The sequence below is a fragment of the Eulemur rufifrons genome, chromosome 15 (assembly GCF_041146395.1).
Source record: "Eulemur rufifrons isolate Redbay chromosome 15, OSU_ERuf_1, whole genome shotgun sequence".
NCBI classification, from domain to species: Eukaryota; Metazoa; Chordata; class Mammalia; order Primates; family Lemuridae; genus Eulemur; species Eulemur rufifrons.
Genome location: NC_090997.1, coordinates 12513622 through 12532243, shown reverse-complemented (window position 1 = coordinate 12532243; position 18622 = coordinate 12513622). Strand labels below are relative to the sequence as shown.

At 52.5% G+C, this 18622-nt stretch overlaps 4 protein-coding genes across 5 annotated transcripts in view; 3 read left to right on the top strand and 1 right to left on the bottom strand.

Moving 5' to 3' along the window:
• Positions 1-3696, top strand: part of XPO5 (exportin 5) — a 44254-nt gene extending 40558 nt beyond the window's left edge. Inside the window, exons 28-32 of the mRNA XM_069487330.1 lie at positions 598-680; positions 1166-1273; positions 1406-1543; positions 1756-1920; positions 2067-3696. Coding sequence (XP_069343431.1) covers positions 598-680; positions 1166-1273; positions 1406-1543; positions 1756-1920; positions 2067-2204 — 632 coding nt within the window. The 3' untranslated portion in view covers positions 2205-3696. The remainder of the gene's footprint in view (positions 1-597; positions 681-1165; positions 1274-1405; positions 1544-1755; positions 1921-2066) is intronic.
• An 86-nt stretch (positions 3697-3782) lies between these two features.
• POLR1C (RNA polymerase I and III subunit C) lies at positions 3783-8896 on the bottom strand. 2 transcript variants are annotated; one of them, XM_069487332.1, is made up of 9 exons: positions 8822-8896; positions 8625-8696; positions 6613-6720; positions 6233-6365; positions 5869-5988; positions 5629-5781; positions 5310-5459; positions 5066-5186; positions 3783-3789 (listed from the first exon to the last, which is right to left on the bottom strand). In XM_069487332.1, exons 1-9 carry the CDS (start codon positions 8888-8890, stop codon positions 3783-3785), a joined length of 933 nt encoding a protein of 310 aa, XP_069343433.1. In that variant the 5' UTR covers positions 8891-8896. The 2 variants fall into 2 exon arrangements, with proteins under 2 accessions (XP_069343433.1, XP_069343432.1); XM_069487331.1 differs by lacking the exon at positions 3783-3789 and adding an exon at positions 4571-4907 and having other exon boundaries at positions 5070-5186.
• A 145-nt stretch (positions 8897-9041) lies between these two features.
• Positions 9042-13511, top strand: YIPF3 (Yip1 domain family member 3). The gene is made up of 9 exons (XM_069487470.1): positions 9042-9281; positions 9926-10123; positions 10311-10417; positions 11709-11754; positions 11889-11981; positions 12140-12271; positions 12470-12583; positions 12781-12904; positions 13030-13511. Exons 1-9 carry the CDS (start codon positions 9201-9203, stop codon positions 13176-13178), a joined length of 1044 nt encoding a protein of 347 aa, XP_069343571.1. The 5' UTR covers positions 9042-9200; the 3' UTR covers positions 13179-13511.
• Positions 13512-15339: 1828 nt separating this feature from the next.
• LRRC73 (leucine rich repeat containing 73) lies at positions 15340-18340 on the top strand. Its single transcript, XM_069488631.1, has 6 exons — positions 15340-15742; positions 16344-16504; positions 16853-16975; positions 17374-17474; positions 17623-17845; positions 17997-18340. The coding sequence occupies exons 1-6, from the start codon at positions 15471-15473 to the stop codon at positions 18065-18067; spliced, it is 951 nt and encodes a 316-aa protein (XP_069344732.1). The 5' UTR covers positions 15340-15470; the 3' UTR covers positions 18068-18340.
• Positions 18341-18622: the final 282 nt, after the last annotated feature.

The following is an 18622-nucleotide window of genomic DNA, read 5'->3' as shown; positions in this document are numbered from 1 at the left end:
CTGCACTTGCTGTTTCCTCTATCTACAATGATTCTCTCCCAACTATATATATGTCCTGTTCCCATGCTTCATTCAGGTCTCTGCTCAGATGTCACCTCCTACAGGAGGTCTTCCATGACCAAGTTATCAAAAATAGCAACTCCGGCTACTCTCTATATATTCTTCGTCTGCTTTATTTTTTCGCACTTAACACTTTCTGACATTATGTTTTTATTTATGTATTCGTTACCTATTTCCCTCCTAGAATGTAAGCTCTCATCGGGGAATGGGCTGATATCTCCCGTAACTAAATCATTGCCTGCTGCAGTGGGTGCCCACTTATTTGTTCAGTGGTGAAAGAGCCTCAGCATTTGCAGCTTTTGAAGTTACTGCCCAGCAGCTCCCTTGTTCCCCACACGTGTGGCTAGATGCAGCTCTAGATCTGCCATGGGCATGGGCTGTACGTCCTTTTGTGAGTGGGGAGAATGTCCTGACTGATTCAGGCATCAGTCGGCCTAGGATATTCAACTTTGCTGTGCTTTTTAGACTTGTGTCAGAATAGGATATTCTTCTCCGTTCTGAAAGGATGGAGTTTAACGTTCTGCTCTCTACTTACAGATGAAGAGATGATGGCCACTGAGGTAACCCCCTCAGCCATGGCAGAGCTTACAGATCTGGGCAAATGTCTGATGAAGCACGAGGTGGGTGTAGGGGGCAAGTGACGCCTTTTCTCCTTGCCCAGCTGGGGAACCAGCTTCCACTTTTCTCACTCTAGGATATCATCAAAAGAGTTTTTTGTAATACTCCTTTATATAAGTTCCTGGTTCCTAAAGGCCCCAGGAAAAAAACAAGGGAAAAAAGGAGCAAGGCCGTGGTGTCTCCCATGCCAGCATGGGCACAGGCTCTCAGAGAAACACACAGGCACACTGATGCAAATCCCCGGTATCGGCACTTCCCTGAGGCCTGAGCTTTGTCTCTGGTCTACACGTAGGTTTTCTCTTATATATTGTTTTCTTCTTTTTGACTTCCTGATAAGCAAAAACAGGAAGTAAACTCACTTCTTTTCAGTAGCTGCTTTTATCATTTTCTTGCTTACCTATTATAACTCCAGCTCCTTATGTATAAGAATAATTGGAGAAAATAGTGTTTGTTTTCCCATTGTAATCCTTCACCCTTTCCTGTTTAGGATGTTTGCACAGCACTGTTAATTACAGCCTTCAATTCCTTGGCCTGGAAGGATACTCTGTCCTGTCAGCGGACAACCACACAGCTCTGCTGGCCTCTCCTCAAACAAGTATGGCTATTCACCCCTTCCCGCCCCTCATGGAAGGTTTGGGTCATGCAGATTAACTGAATCGTTTGGAAGAATTGGGGTGCTGGGGCCTTCAGAGAGGCCCCTGTGGCCTGAGCACAGTTGTCTCCCCAGGTGCTGTCAGGGACACTGCTCGCAGATGCGGTTACGTGGCTTTTCACCAGTGTGCTGAAAGGCTTACAGACGCACGGGCAGCACGACGGGTGCATGGCTTCTCTGGTCCACCTGGCTTTCCAGATCTATGAGGCACTGGTGAGTGGGGACAGCTTGGGGGCAGGATGGCTGCGGCTTTAGTGTGCATCGCTTGCTCCCAGTCTCTTGGGCCTTACCCTAGATGTAGGCATCTGCCCAATTTGCTAGTGCTGCCCCTGAGAGGTGGGTGGGGTGTGGCAGGGAATAGGGAGGGTGAAGAGAGGATGGCAGTTTCCAAACCGACATCAACTAAGTTTATCCTCACTTATCAGCGCCCTAGGTACCTGGAGATAAGAGCCGTTATGGAGCAAATTCCTGAAATACAGAAAGACTCTCTGGACCAGTTTGACTGCAAGCTTTTGAACCCCTCCCAGCAGAAAGTGGCTGACAAACGCAGGAAGGACCAATTCAAACGCCTCATTGCTGGTTGCATTGGGGTAGGTCAAGCACTTTCACTAGTACTCCTAACCCATGTGTTTGGGCAAACCAGAAACCAGCTGTAGTTACAGAGCATTATGGTGGAATGATCTTTAACCCACTCCTCAAGGTCCAGCATTAGTTCTTTCTCATTTGTTTTCAACAGAAACCCTTGGGAGAGCAGTTCCGAAAAGAAGTTCACATTAAGAATCTTCCATCACTTTTCAAAAAAACAAAGCCAATGCTGGAGACAGAGGTGCTGGACAACGACGGGGGCAGCCTGGCCACCATCTTTGAACCCTGAATCAAGTTTTTGGGCATCCTTCCTCGGCCTTTATTGTCATCTCTTCTTCCCCTCCGTAGCTAATCTCTAGGCCCTTCTCACACTGCCACCTCACTTCCCACCATTGTCAGCCTGGAGAGATCCAGGTCTGGAGCTGGAGAGAGTGGGCCTGTGCAGGGCCAGAAGTAATTATACTAAAGTATCAAGAGAGGGAGTTAGGGCTTCCACCATTCTGTCAACATGTCCCAGGTTGTTCCCAGTCTACCTGGAGATTTGGCTTTTCCAAAAAAAGCTAGAGTAGAGCAGCCCTTCTCCCCAAGCCCTCCCACCTCTATGCAGCCACACACCTGTGCAGAATGGTAACTAGGGGCGCTGTGCCCAACACTGCAACAACTGGGCTTGTGGCAAGGTCTCAGCCTCCACTTACTTGTGCCAGACTTCATCCTGAACCACTGCAAGTCTCACTGAGCCCCCTTGCTGCAGAGCTAGCAGGGAACCATCCCCACTCCCCAGGGGCAAATTTGGCCAGTTCCCTCAACTTTGGGGCCAGAATCTGGTCACCTGATGGGATCCATGGTACGGGCTACTGCTAAACTCTGGGCATGGTATCAAGTGTAGAACCTCCAGGGACCAGGGCTGGGCAGTCTTTAGTGCTAACATCCCCCTTAGAGCTCACACACCTTATCCTTCCATCAATGACCCCTCTCTGGTTTGCCCCACCTTGGGGTACACTCAGGCACAAGAGCCACAGTACCCTATCTAGTGTCATATGACAGCATTGTCATCAAAGAATAATCCAGACCAGCTAGGCTATATCTGTGACAAGTAGCTAGCAAAGCCACTGGTCTCTTCCTAGGACTATCTGAGTCCAGGTGCCTTCCAAAATGGGCCCTGGTTACTTTTCTTAAGGGCCATTTCCAAAAGAAAAGAAAATATGCTTTCCCATCATAACGTGTACTGAGTCCATTCTAGAGGTCACTGGAAAGCCCTGTAAGGAGAGAGGACATGGATATTGGGACCTACCCCTGAGATCATTACCGGTGGCCCTAAGACAGGATTAATCCATACAGAGACCACACAGCATATGTCCATGTATTCTGCACGGACACGTCTGTCATCCCTCTGATGCACTGACGAGAGGCTTTCAGTGAGAGCCGAAGTGGACTGAAGCTATAACTTTTAGCTGGTGCAGGCCGCAGGCAGGGTAAGGCTCGCAGGAAGCAAAGCTGGGGAGGCACACCTTAGGAGTCTCGTGTTGCAGCTCTGCTATCCAGACTTGCCCTGCTCCTTTCCTGTGTGGTGCTTTGGGTTTCTGTAGATTGTGAAAGCGATCTCAAAGAGTGTTTCCCTCCAAACTTGATAGCTGCCTACTCTTCTCTCTGGTTGGGGCTGTGGAGGGTGTAGTTATATTTATTGTGTTGTAATATTTTTAACATCCTGTGACTTCATGCTAGATATTTTCTATTGTTTATAGAAACTTTTTGTAGAAACATTAACTCTAAAGCACATCTGCATGTCAGTAAAAATCTCAATTTCATACATAAAGGATCCCATCTGCCTTTTTCAAATCAGTCTTGAAAGCAGGAACATACTCAAGAGTTACTTCCTCAAGAGCATCCTAAGGGGACTAGACAGGAGGAACTGTGACTGACGGACCTCATCTGTGATGCTCCCTGAAATAGTATGCCAGTTAGATTTCTACGCCTGACCCCCTAGACTAGGTAGCCCATGCATTCTCAGTGTCTTGCATACGTGGCTGCTCAGGCCCATGGACTGTCCAAGGAATTGCTGCTGTTCTTTGCAAAGCTGTCAATAGCAACATGAACTTCCCTGGTAATCCAGGAGATAGGCAAAGTGGCACATTCACTCTGGCACCTTGCATGTTTTTTTAGGGTTTGCTATGTCCCCAGAAACCACCTCAATTTGGCATTCCTCAGGAGATTTTTTAGCTTGGCCCTAACCGGCAGTGACATCTGAGCCCATGTTTTGTTTTGAGGCAAGGTCTCACGCCATCACCTGCCCAGGCTACAGTGCAGTGGTGTCACCATAGTTCATTGCAACCGTGAACTCGTGGGCTCAAGTGATCCTCCTGCCAGACTCCCTAGTAGCTGGGACTATAGGTGTGCATCACCATGCCCGGCTGATTTTTTGACTTTTATAGAGATGGTGTCTTGCTCTTGCTCAGGCTTGTCTCAATCTCCTCGCCTCAAGTGATCCTCCTGCCTCGGCCTCCCAAAGTGCTAGGATTACAGGCATGCCCCACCACGCCAGGCCTGAGCCCAATGTTCTTAACTGCTAAATGCCAAACTGGTTCTGAAGCGAGGCCCCCTATTTTTAGACCAAAACTCAAGTCTCTGAAAAAAAAATTAGGATGTGAATTTATTTATTTACATCAAAGGCCTTACAAAAAGGCATAAGAGTCATTTTTTGGCACATTTAACAAAATGTATTGATTCAAAATAAAATTGGAATTGTCCCAGGAAACTCGGGACCACTAGTCACAATGGGCTCTCTATAGCAGTCCTATAGGGCAGACCAGAACCCAAAGCTTCAGCATGCCTCGGGAGCATCCAAGCCCAGCCATCAAATAACTCCAGTGCAAACCTCAGTCCATCTGAACTGCTTCTAGTTCATCCAAGAACCGTCGGCACTTCCCCATCAGTATTTTGATGGCCTCGCTCACCAGCACGTCCGGTGGCAACACACCCGTTGACTCAACAGAGACTGGGGATCAAAGAGACATTTTTAGCCTAGGCAGGGCTTACACTGAAAAGGCTTCTGTTATAGATTACGCCTATATTCCACATGTGGACTCTGAGAGGAAGCCACAGCACCAAAGAGCACCTACCCACCCCCTCACCCCCGACTCTGCCACTTCATACTCACAGATATAATGATCCCGAACCCGGGCAAGCTGTACAACCTTCTTTAGCTTCTCATTCCGGAAAATTTCCCTGCTGAAGGTATCTAGCCGGGGATTGGCAATTCTGGCCACCTTTTTACCTAACGAAAACAAATTACATCATACTTTGTTTTTTTGGAGCCCAGAGTTTTTATATATTCTCTGTCACCTTCAAAGAAAATATACTTTAGAACCTGACCTGAACAATATCCCAAATACCATACCTTGAATTTCCTGCACCTCAATAACACCAGGTGAGAAGCACCGGCTTAACTCCTCAGCTGCTTCCCCTTCCACAGGCTTAAGCAGGGTGATGTCTGGCAGGAGCCTATAACTGGCTGTTGCCACTGGCGAAAACTTGGCATGATCTTTGCCTGGAGGGAAAAGGGCTATCAGCCTGTAGGAAACCCTTCACTTCCTAAGCCACTAACAGCAAAAGCACAAGCCTGATGGTTTTCTGCCTGTCAACTGAGTTCTTTAGTCACACCTTACCCACTGCAGTCTAACTACCTCCCTGCCCAGGGCAGGCCACAGGGTTCTCACCAATGCCCTTGACACAGTGCATGAGCAGGTCAATCTCCTGGCCAGGCCGCAGCTGAGCAATGAGGATATCATCGTGCACTGGTCGGATAGTGCCCTCTGGGAAGAGGTCAGCCTGGTTCCCCAGGGGGACCCATGTCATGTGCCTGGTGTACACTGGAGGAAAAACATGTCAGAGGACCTCCGTATAACACTAGCACCCACCGGTAGGTCAGCTCTCTTCCTCATCCTACCACTACTCACCTTTGTGGTTCATATAAAGCTCATTGGGGTCAGAGGAATCTTTAGCAGCGTGGGGGTTCCGAGTACACCTGACTTGCAGACGAAACTGCAAAGTATCTATCTCTGTGCCTTCTTCATCTCCTGCACAAATGGAGGGACCTCTTAAAACGAGTGAACATTTGTGTGCCAGGCACGATGCTGAATGCTTGACATACATTTTTCATTTAATCCTCTTGACAAACTTCGTAAGGCAAGGATTAATGTTCTTACAGATGAAAACACTGATGTACCAAAAGATGAGTAACTTGCCTAAGGACACAGTCAATCCTGGATTTGAACCCAGGCAGTCCATTTCCTTCAAAACTTCATTTTCTCAGACCCTCACCTTGGTTCCGATATTCAAATAGACGGGGATCAGCGTGAATGGGAATGAGCCCCAGGCGGTGGGCAAGGATCTCATCCTGGACGATGGATGTGTTGTTGTACACCAGGACCTTCTCCACAGCCATAGTTGGCACCTGCCCAAGGAAAAAGAAATCACCCATCTGCAAAAACTCAGTAGGTTCCCCACCTACCCCCCAACCTCCCAAGATAGGGCAATTATCTCTTTCTAGAATGTTTAATGAAAAGTTTGCAAAAGAATGAGGTGGTGACATGATCAGCAAAATTGGAGGAAAAATAAGGAAGGACAGCTTGAGGCACTTAATTCTACAAGTGAGGCAGTTTCCCACACAACTCCAGCCTTGCCACCATGCCTGCCAATACCTCAGCTAATAGAATCCTCCGGAAAGCATTGGCAATGGCTGCATCGATTCCCACCATGTCAAACTCTAATGAGTTTTCATCCATGTGTACTACATCCACACGAAAATTCTAGAAAGACAAGAAAAACATGAAGTAAAGCCTAATCTCTGTGATCAATATCTCTCCACACTTCTCCACTGGTTATTTCCCTAAACTATTAGCATAATCTCATCCAGAAACCTCCCTTTGCCCAGAAGTCCCTCTATCAGATGTTTGTTTTCCCACAGTGATTTCTTCAGTTTATTGAAAAATCTCCATTTTTGCCTTCCATTCATTAAAACCCTATGCAATATGGCTTCTAACCATCCACAGAAGCTATTCTATAAAGACCAATCTTCCATACTGCTTAGTCCAGTTGACAATACTCAATCCTTGTCTTACTAGACTTCTCTGTTATACTTGGCATTGTTGATAAAAATTCCTCCTTTTCAAGCTATTCCCTCGCTTTCTTAGCACCAGTCTTCTCTGATGATTCCTCCACATCTTCTACCCACCCCCTAATTATTATTTGCCAGGTTCTTGTCTCTCTCCCAGGTGAGTTCAACCACACTCATGGTTTTAGCAACTACCTGTACTGACAAATTCCAAAATTTTATCTCACTTCTGATCTCATTTCAAACATAATCTACCAGTCTGCTAGATCTCTCCACATGCAGGAAACTGAATGCATAATCATTCCTGTTCCCCAGACCCATTTCTCCTTATCAGTGAATGACACCACCATCCATCAAAGCAGTTTCCCCAGCCAAAAGGTCATTTTACACTCTCCCCCACAGCCCTTATCAAAGCAATCACAAATTTACCTTCTGTTACTCTTTTGCTCTATTTCTACCATCATAGCCTTAGTTCATGCCTCACACCTTATACAAGGCATGAACTTATAAGGTCACTTATACAATCTAACAGATCTACCTGCCTGATATGTCCTCCTCAAATACTCTCTCCCAACCATCAAGGTTGAAAATCTGATCGGATATGCTTAAGAACTCTTCAGTTTCCTTGGGGTTTTTTTTGTTGTTGTTGTTGTCGTCGTTGTTGAGACAGTCTCACTCTACGCCCTGAGTAGAGTGCAGTGGTGTCATTGTAGCTCACTGCAACCTTCAACTCCTGGCTCTAAGCCATCCTTCTGCCTCAGCCTCCCGGGTAGCTGGGACTGCAGGCACTTGCCAAAATGCCCCGCTGGTTTTTTCTTTTCGGTAAATATGGGATCTCACTCTTGCTCAGGCTAGTTAGGCTCAAACTCAAGGCTCAAACTTGCTCAAGTGTGCAAGCAATTCTCTGGCCTTGCCCTCCCACAGTGCCTAGGATAACAGGCGTGAGCCACTGCCCCGGCCTGTTTAAAACACTTCAAAAGCTCTCTATTACCTGCGGTGCCCAAGACCCACTCCAGTCTTGCCTACCACTTGCCTACCACTAGTGCCGACCAACTTAACATGCTTGCAGTGCGGATATTCTCAGAGCACGCTTCACACAAGTCTTTATAATTAAGCTGTTCTTAGTCCCTCCTCACCATTCACTGTTGTTCAAGGCTCAATTCGGATGTCATCTCCTTATGAAACCTTACATACACACCTCTCTGCCCTACTTCCTAGTCTTAGCGTGATGCCCCCCATGCCAGCCCCCGCCGTCCTTATCGCTATCAACCACCTTTACCACATTATATGGGAACACTTGTTTATGCACACTATTCCTCAACAACAAGACAGAACATTTTTTTTCTTTTAATAAAGGAGAAGGAAGAAAGGCAAGCAGACAAGTAGGTACCAGTCCACCCCCACCCTCCCCGCCCCCCGCAAGACTGAACATCTTGTTCGCAGAACAGGTCAGAAATCGCGTCTAACTTGGCCTAGCACATTGCTCAATGAACTTTTTACGGACGGAGGGAACCCCAAGAGCAGATTCTGAGGCCCAAGCTGCTCAGATCACACGGTCTGGCCCTCATACCCTCTCCGGACACCTCCAGCCCCACCCACCTTCTCGAAGCGGTCCCGGTCCCAGGCATCATCATAACCGGAATAGTTACCAGGAAAGTCAGTGGTATGAACCTAGAGCAGAGAAACGAGATTGTCCACGAAGCAGCAGCAAGCCCAAAACAGTCTCTATTCAGATCCCAACCCACCCCTGTTGCGCTCTCACTCCTTCTGAGCTCAAGGTCACAAGTCTTACTTACATTGCGAACTCCGAATTCCCCTAGAACCACGCGGCTCCGCATCTCCTCCACCGCAGGAGCTGCAGCCATCTTCAACTTGTCCACGAGACCAGGGCCTCAAACTGGCGCATGCGTTCTAGCAGCCTTCCTCCGTCTCTACGGCAACGCACCGCCTCCTGTGATCTTAAATATCGCGAGACTTTGCCCCTCCTCTGTCCACGTCCCCAGCTTCCGGAACTTGGTTTGGGCCAAACATCCGGGTTTCTCTTTTTTCAATGTTCCGGCTGGTGCCACCTCTCCTTCTTCACTTGGGACGTCTCCTTCCCTGAGGCCCACATCTGATCCACTTCTTTGAGCGCGGGAATAGCGCGGACTTTAGCGACGGGAACCCTCGAGGGACATGGCAACTACGGCTGCGCCGACCGGCGCCGCCCGAAACGGGGCTGGTCCGGAATGGGGAGGGTTTGAAGAAAACATCCAGGTAATAGCCCCACGGCTCCGGTTGCCAGCAACCCCAAGGCGGCCGTCTTGAAGTGTCGTGGGAATTTTCCCTCGGGGCCTGGAAATCTGCTTAATTTGCAACATTCTTTCACTCCTTTGGGTCATCGTGCACACGAAAGTCAAGGGGATTAGTGCTGACCTGAAAGAGCCAGACTAATACTTCAGCCCGAGCGTCTGGGTTTCTTGGCCCCTCCCGAGGCGTTAGGGAGAGCGTGCTCTTGCTTTCCGAACAAGTTAGGAGGTTGGTCGGGGTCAGGCATGGTGAGACCGGGGCTGGGAGAGATTCACTGGCACTTGCTAATCTATGTTGTGCAGATAGTTTTGTTTGGGGCTTGGGAAAGAAAGGAAAGGGGCACTTTTGCAGCCTTTTGAGGCTTTGATAGGGAAGGTAGAAGAAAGACAAGAATGAAAGACTAGTAGGTTTCCAAGGCTAGAAGAGAGCCAAAGCTAGCAACTGAGGGTTCTGGGAACAAATGAAGGGTAACGGAATGGCATGATCTGTAGTGATTCCAAGCCATATCCTCAGCAGTGGAAGAACAAAGCCCCAGAGCCTGGGAAGAGCAGAGGAGGACTTAACAGATGGAACAGAAAGGTCCTGCACTCTAGGAGCCATTGTCTTCACAGGGTGGGGGCTCAGCTGTGATTGACATGGAGAACATGGATGATACCTCGGGCTCCAGCTTCGAGGATATGGGTGAGTTGCATCAGCGCCTGCGGGAGGAAGAAGTAGACGCTGATGCAGCTGCTGCTGAAGAAGAAGATGGGGAGTTCCTGGGCATGAAGGGCTTTAAGGGACAGCTGAGCCGGCAGGTGGCTGACCAGGTAAGCAAGATTGAATCCCCAGCAGGTGGAAAAGTATACCTAGGCATGTCCCATGTTATGGAGTTGGTGTTGGTGATGTTCACCCCACATTGTCCAGTTAGAACCATGTAGAAATCCAACAGAAAATAGGCAACAGGGTCTAGAGCCAAAAGTCCTGCAATACCCATCCCCATCTTCCTTACTTCAGATGTGGCAGGCAGGGAAGAGACAAGCTTCCAGGGCCTTCAGCTTGTACGCCAACATCGACATCCTGAGACCCTACTTTGATGTGGAACCTGCCCAGGTGCGAAGCAGGTGAGGATCCTTCTCCTGAAGAAGCTTCCCTCCTAACACCTAGTCCTTCCTCCAAACTGCAGCCAGATTTCAAGCTTTGGGCTCTGTTGGACTCCCCTTCTTCATGACTCAATCACCCCTCATCACCGCACCCATCACTGTATACAAATGACGATAACACATCGCCTTGCTCGTCTTTCCCCTCAAAACTTAGTTCAAATGTCACTTCCTTTGTTCCATATCCCTTTAACCCCATTCCCAGTTTGTTCTTTCCTGGTGCTCCTACAGAACTCTGCACTTTCCTCTAATAGATAGCACTTCAGCAGTGCTATGCCTCCTTATTCCTGGATCTGTCCCCTCAGAGCCCAACAGCTCCTCAAAAGCAGGTTCTCTTATTTATTTTTTCATTCCCAGCACCAGAACAGTGTGAACCAGAGTATCAGGCCATAGTTGTTGAGTGACTTTTCAAGAACTGGATTTAATTCTGGTTTGGTTTTTTGTTTATCCCTTAATCAATGCTTATCAAATACCCAGGACTACTCAGCAAGTGTTTATCAAGCATTTGCTCTGTGCCAGGCCCTGTGCTATTTGTGTCTAATTAGTGGTGAAGGGGAATGGGAGCTTTGCTCTTGGGTATGGTTACGATATAGTACTCGTTTGCTATGATGGGGCACACAGGAAGGACACTTGAGCCCCAGTAAGTTGGTGGGTGGGACAGGACAGGTTTCCCAGAGGAAGTAAAATCTAGCTAAAATCCAAGGAGCTAACTAACCACTTAAGAGAGCAGCTAAATAACTGAATTTTCATACTACTTCAAATATCTTTTTCAAGAAAATGCTCCGTGATGCCTGGAGGAACAGTTAAGCAGGAAGAGGCAGGAGATAAACTCATTAGTTCCCTCAGTAACACCTTCTAAACCTTTCCCAGGGTTTCCCCATCACAGCCCTGAATTCCGGGTACTCTCTGCTGAGGTTTGCCTGTCTTTTAAAGGGGAGTGGATCAAATAGGTAAATGGTCAGGCCCTCTCCCAAGGCCCAGCCCGACTCTCTGAGTTCTCGCTCCATATAGCTGTTGCTTCAGGCAGCTCAGTTTCAGAGGGTTGTCTTTCCTGCAAGTAATTTTAGGGGTAAGGAAGGTATTTCCTCATTCCCTATCTGTCTTTACTACCCTTTTCTCCCGCTATCATCCAGCATGTCCTTTGGGCCAGGCCCCATTCCCTAGAGTTAGAGAGATGAATAAGATTCAGGCCTTGCCCTCTGGTACCTTGTAGCCTAGTGCGGCCTCTGCTCTCATCTCTCCTCTCCTCTCCCAGGCTCCTGGAGTCCATGATCCCTATCAAGATGGTCAACTTCCCCCAGGTGAATAGGAGGTGGTATGGCTGGAGCTTGGGGAGGCACCAGGGCAGAGGGTGGGGCCACCAGGCACAGCCTGGGAAGGCATAGACAGAAGAGCCATTGTAGCCTCCAGCCTGAATGAGTTGGTATATTGACAGAAAATCGCAGGTGAACTCTATGGACCTCTCATGCTGGTCTTCACCCTGGTTGCCATCCTCCTCCATGGGATGAAGACATCTGACACCATTATTGTAAGCAGAACAGAGGACTTTGGGGGGTGGCTGAACTAGGTTGAAAGCTGCCCAAGGACATGGTGGTGGAGTGAAGCAGGAGCAGCCCCTAGGGAAAGCCCTGGATGAGGCTGAGATCACAGGCCTCCCAGGACTAAATCAGAGCCTTCACCCCACAGCGGGAGGGCACCCTGATGGGCACAGCCATTGGCACCTGCTTCGGCTACTGGCTGGGCGTCTCGTCCTTCATTTACTTCCTCGCCTACCTGTGCAACGCCCAGATCACCATGCTCCAGATGTTGGCACTGCTGGTAAGGAGCCAGGCATGGTAGTAGGCACAAGTGATCTTAAATAGAGAAGCCAGTCCTTGGTCTTCCTCTGTCCTGGGGCCCCAGAGCCTGGTATGGGAGGAGCAGGCCAGTGGACCATCTATTCCTAGGGTTCCCATGAGGGGCCAGAGGCCAGCCCAGAGCCTGAGTGATTTTCTTCTCCACCATCCTCCTTCCCAGGGCTATGGCCTCTTTGGGCACTGCATTGTCCTGTTCATCACCTATAACATCCACCTCCATGCCCTCTTCTACCTCTTCTGGCTGCTGGTGGGTGGGCTGTCCACCCTGCGCATGGTAAGCTGGGCAAGAGGTTTCCAGGGGTGGGCTGTCCTCCCAGGGAGTTGGGGAAGACAGCCTGGAGCTGTCCACCCCACAAAGGGCTCTAAATGGGAGGGAAGGGCCCAAAGATGGTTCTGTCCTGGGTGGGAGTGTCTTCTCCCCACCTCTCACTTTGGAACCAGGGCCTCTGAGCTGTATTCCTGTGGTCCTAGGTGGCAGTGTTGGTGTCTCGGACCGTGGGCCCCACACAGCGGCTGCTCCTCTGTGGCACCCTGGCGGCCTTGCACATGCTTTTCCTGCTCTATCTGCATTTTGCCTACCACAAGGTGGTAGAGGGTAAGTGGCAGGAAGGCCGAGTTGGGGAGAGGGAGAGAACAGCTGCCTAGGGCAGGGGGCTGGATGAGATGGCCTGTGGGTCGGGCCCGGCCAACTCTTGCTCACCTCCATCTTCCTTGTTCCAGGGATCTTGGACACACTGGAGGGCCCCAACATCCCACCCATACAGAGAGTCCCCAGAGACATCCCTGCCGTGCTCCCTGCAGCTAGACTTTCCTCCACCATGCTCAATGCCACAGCCAAGGCTGTCGCGGTGACCTTGCAGTCACACTGAGCCCATCTGAAATCCTTGGCCAGCCTGCTCTCCCCCAGCTGTGGAGTGGAGGAAGATTAAAGGACAGTACTGATGACATGTGTCTCTTTGATGGGGTCTGCAGCGGCCACTCAGCTGTAGCTGCTTAAGAACCTCCTTGATGCGTGTCGGGCCTTCTGAAGGGCACAAGGCCAGGAACTCCTGGCCAGGACTGCAAGGCTGTGCAGCCAGTGCAGAAAGTGGGTCAGCTCCTCTGAGGCCCCCTTACCCACCTACCCCTTCCTCTTTCTCTCCCACATTGTCTTGCTAAATATAGACTTGTAATTAAAATGTTGATGGAAGTCTGGAACTGCAGCTACCGATCCAGTGGTCCTCCCTGTCACCCTCCTTCCTGTCCACTTTCCTGTTCTTCTGTCAGCAGTGGTAATGTCACATGTTCCCTTCTTTAGCCCCTCACTTAGGCAGGATGAAGATGGGACAGGCCAGACTGCATAGAGGGCAGTGATTAAATGTGGAACCTGCCCCTGAGGGCAGGCAGGGAAGCCTCAAGCACAGGAGCCATGAGCCTGTTGGAACAGTGTACTCAGCTTGAGACTGGGCTCAGTTGCACTCCTGGGAAGCCAATGGAGCAATGACAATTGGACAAAAACTTCCAGACTTAAACGCCATGTTGTTACAAGGACCTTCGCACCTGGGCCGTGCGTGGTGGGGATAGTTTTCCTATGGGACTCACATTTGAAGCCAGACAGCTTTGCCCTGGCTGTGCTGGGGCCAGCTCCCTTCAGTTTTTCTCTGCCCTTCGTCTTCAAGAGTGCTGTTTTCTCTTAAAAACAACCCTCCCCCCCCCTTAATCTACTTCACTTACAAGTTAATTCAGGTGGTTAATAGACGGAATAGGGCCTTTGACCTCCTTTCACTACACTTGGTATTTTTTTTAATCGTCTCATTACCCTAGTAAATCTGGGTCAGCAACATCTGTCCCTCCTAATAAAGGGACTGACACGTGCCATTCATTTGCCTTGTGTCCTACAGGTGAGGGCAGCACCAAGCAAGCCAGTGGACAGTTCTAACAGCACTGCCTGCGCTGTGCAGTGTGCTCCTGCCGCCTTTACACTGTCCTCAGCGGCCCGCCAGGCCACTGATCCTGGCACCCCTTTATATTGGCTACCCCAGCCTCGCTGGCACTGAACCATCTCAGGACATCAGCAGTGCCCTGCGCACCTGGGGAAGGGACAGCAGCAGGACCCTGCGTCCACCTGGGGCCAACACGCCCTAGGGACCCCTTTGGGGTTCCCTTGTCCCTAGCCCCTCAGGCTGGCTTGACAGAGCCGTCGCCCTTGGAGCACCCTGGTGAGGTCGCCATCTTAGCAGGGAGGGGGAGGGGGTCCTCGCGGGCCGGAATCCCCACGCACGCTGCACGTCGCGTCACGGGGGCGTGGCACGGATTACAGGGCCCTAGGGACTTCCAAACAGGAGGGGCAGTGCCTGGGAGCCCGGCGAAGGCGCCCGGGATCTGGACCTTAGGAATGGGGAACGACGGAAGAAGGGGCAAAAGAACCGGTAACACTGTCAAACGCCATCTCCGCGTGACGTGCTTCCACTCCCCCTATCACCCCTCCCCACCCCCCGCCCGTCCTATGCCTTTGCCCTGCTACCTCCTCTCTGCCTGCTGCGTGGCCCCACACCCCGGGGCTGAATGTCCACGACTCCGAGCTCCTTGCCCGGGACCACCCCGTGTGCGCGAACCTCGTGGACCAGCGTGGACTAGGCCGGGCAGGGGGCGGGGCGCGCGGCGGTGACGCGGCCGTTGCCATGGGAACCCACCGCCGGCTCGGGCGCAGTAGCCGAAGCCCATGCAGCAGCCCGCTTCGGGCTCTCCAGGCGAGCCGTGCGGCCAGGCCCCCTTAGCGGCAGAGGGAGCGGAGCGGGAGACAGGAAGGGGGCGGGTGCAGCCTCGGAGCAGGGACCGGTCCCGGGCGTCCTAAGCTGAAGACCCCGAGCAGCCGCCGGCGCCGCAACCGCGAGGAACAAGGACAAGCGCGGAGCAGCGCCGGCCCAACACCCAGATCGCGCGCCCAGCCCGCCTCCCGGACGCGGACAGGGCAGTCCGCCGCCGCCCCAGCGCCGCTCGTCTCAGCCCGGCCTGCGACCTCTAAGCTCCGCACCCTGGGCCCGCCCCGGCGCCGCAGCCTCTGCCTCAGCCTCCGCCCCCACTCCGTCTACGATCCCAGCGGGGACCCCGACCCCGGCCCTTCTTGAGGCCCTGACAACCTCCGCCCCGGCCCCGGGCCCGGAGGCCCAGCCGTGGGCACGATGCTGCCCAGCTCCATCCAGATTTCGGGAGAACCGCTGTCAGGCGCCGAGGTGCGGGACATCTGCCGCGGCCTGCGAGACAACGCCGTGCGCCTGCTCTCACTGCGCGGCTGCCGCCTCTGCGACCGCGACTTCGGCCGCATCTGCCGGGCCCTGGCCGGGGCCACGTCCCTGGCGCAGCTCAACCTTAACCTGGGTGTCGTGTCCAGCCCCAGCCGCATCAAGCAGCTGGCGGAGGCGCTGCGGACCAACCGCTCCATCCAGTCCCTCTTGTGAGTGCGCCCCCTCGCAAGGGGGTCCCGCGTGCTGCACACCTCCACGCACTCCCCCTGCCACCTCCTCCCGTTCCACACACCGTCCGGTACTGTCTTTCCACCAGCCTGCCTCCGCACGCCCTGTGCACACTCTTCATCCCTCGGCCGGTCTCCACAGCACCCTCCACACACGCACCTCATTCTCCAGACTTTCTGCACGCGACCCCACCCCGCTTCCTGGCCGGGCACGTCGTGCCTCCCCGCCTAGTCACCCGCATTTACTTCGCTGGGGCAGCTCCTCCATTCCCAAGAGGGAATACCCCTGTAGCGCTGTCCCTACGTTCTGCCCACGGAATTCCAGTCCACCCGCACACCCATTCTCTGCCTGTCCCTGTGCAATGTCCTGGATCTGAGTCCCTGCCCCAGAAAAGAAACTAAATTCCCCTTCTACCTGTATTCCTTTAGAATCTAGAATGTTCTTTCTCCCTTGCCATGCCTCTCAAGTGCTGTGTCTGAGTGCCCTCCCCGCCCCTAGGACTTACGTAAGTGAAGGTGCCCCTTCCCCATATACATGGGAGTGCTGACTGCAATAACCGTGCTCTCTTGCCTCACCCCCTAGCCTGCATGGGAGCCCCTTGACGGATGCGGGGCTGGCCTTGCTGAACCCAGCCCTGGCACTCCACCCTGCCCTTGTGGCTCTGGACCTGGGGGACTGCATGCTGGGTGACGAAGCCATCAACCTCATCTGTGGCCTCCTCCCCCCAGACGGGGCCAAGTCTGGTGAGCAGGGCCCTGCTGAGGGCATGGGCTGGTGTGGCCTTGATGAAAAGTTAAGCACAGAGGGAAGGGGGCGTGGCCCAGAGCCGAGCGCTCTGAGGGTGTGGATGAGAATGTGTCTTACTCCTCTCAGAAAGGAGAAGGATGGGTGGGCTGAGCAGGATGGAGACTCAGGAATCCAGGCTGGGGCAGGCAGGGGAGGCTTGAGTCCTTAGTGGCTCCAGAGCTCTGTGGTGGGGATGCAGTGACTCCGAACCACTAGGGATACACAGAGACACGGGGACAGTGGGGAAGGGGCTCAAGGAGGATCTAACCCTCCCCATTCTGGCTTCTCTCTATGATACTGCCCAGGCTTGAAGGAGCTAACACTCAGTGCCAACCCTGGCATCACCCCTAAGGGCTGGAGCCGCCTTGCCATTGCCGTGGCCCACAGCTCCCAGGTCCGCGTCCTCAATCTGGACTACAACCCCCTGGGTGAGGCTCAAGAATGCCCCTTGGATTCTCACCGCCCCATGCCCTATCCAAGAGCCTGGGACCTTCAGTTGCCATGGTAACCTCCATTCTGGGGAAGGGAAGAGGAAGGAAAGCTCCTAGGGGGTCTAGGAGGTGGTAAAGGAGCCATCCTGTGTGGAGGACCAGATGACCAGCAGGTAGATGAAAGCACCAGTCATCGCCCCTGGGCCTGACTTGCTTCATCCCTTCACTCCCACAAATCACAATGCTCCACTCCTGGCCACCCACCAATTGTCAGTGTTTCCCCGCCGGGAGGTGGGATCTAAGGTTGTTAGCGTAAAGGGGAAGCTGTTCCGGAGGAAGGGTTAGCTGGCCTCTGTGAACACAGGTGAATGTGTGCGTGCGCGCTCTCTCTCCAGGTGACCACGTGGCAGGGATGCTGGCTGTAGCTGTGGCCTCCAGCCGTACCCTAGAAGTCCTAGACTTGGAGGGCACAGGGCTCACCAACCAGTCAGCTCAGGTGAGAAGTCATCATGTTTGGGGACAAGCCAGGGGATGGGGTGGAGGTTAGCCTGTGTGTCTGTAGACATACCCAACGGGTGACAGGTTGGGGTCTGAGACCCTGCTTTAATGGTGTTCATCCTTTTCCATACTCTTCCCCACCCCAGACCCTGCTGGACATGGTAGAAAACTATCCCACAGCTTTGCGGAGCCTGGTGTTGGCTGAGAACAGCATTAGCCCAGAGCTGCAGCAGCAGATCTGTGACCTCCTCTCTGAGGGGGAGGAAGAGGAGGAGGTCACAGGAGGGGCTGGCGACACCCAGGAATGGGAGAGAGGCAGGGAGCCTGCTGCCCACCAGAGGGGCAGTACCTCCTGGATGTGCCCCAGCGGTAAGAACCCAAAGGGTTGATCACAGCCAGATCTGGAAGAGGCTTGGGACAAGGGCGAGTGGGTATTGGAAACCTAGCCCATCTCTCACCTATTTGTGGTCCCCAGTGGAGGAATGAATGGTGGTCTGAACATCCCTCTGCCCTTCCACAGATCCCAGCTCTCAGATGGTGCTAATGACGTCAGGACTAGGGGACAGTCTGTTGGCTGAGACCGAGATGTGACTCTCCACTTGGGCTTCTGCACATCATTACATTTGTCTATGTCTCCAGCACCTCACCCCAGATATCAGGGTCAGGGCCTGGGCCTTGGGAGGGAGTTGGGGGCGGGGGTTGCCTGGGGCTCTGGCAGCTCCGGGCAGCGTGATGGGAAGGAAGCTCTGGATGCTGTGACTGGGCAACAGCCTTGGGGGGCACTTGAACCCAGGGCAATGCCTCTGGACTTGTTGGCAGCTCTAGCTGCAACCCGCTGGCTCGGAAGAGATTTTATGAATTCCACAACCTGGTGTGTGGCTGTAGTCACTGGGGCTGGCAGTAGGGGAGGAATTGTAACTACTGTCAAACACCACTAGGGTGCAGTGCCATCCCAGGCATAGCCCAAGCTCCAGGCTACCTGAACTGGTCCAAAATTTCTCAGACTAGGACTGGCCCAGTCTGGGGCAACGCCTTTCACAAGCCCTGTAAAGATAACTAGAGTTCACCTCCTGAGCCGGGCTGGACCAGGCCCCCCCCACACACACAAAGGGAGACTCAGGGGCCCTGCTGAGGTTACTGAGGTGC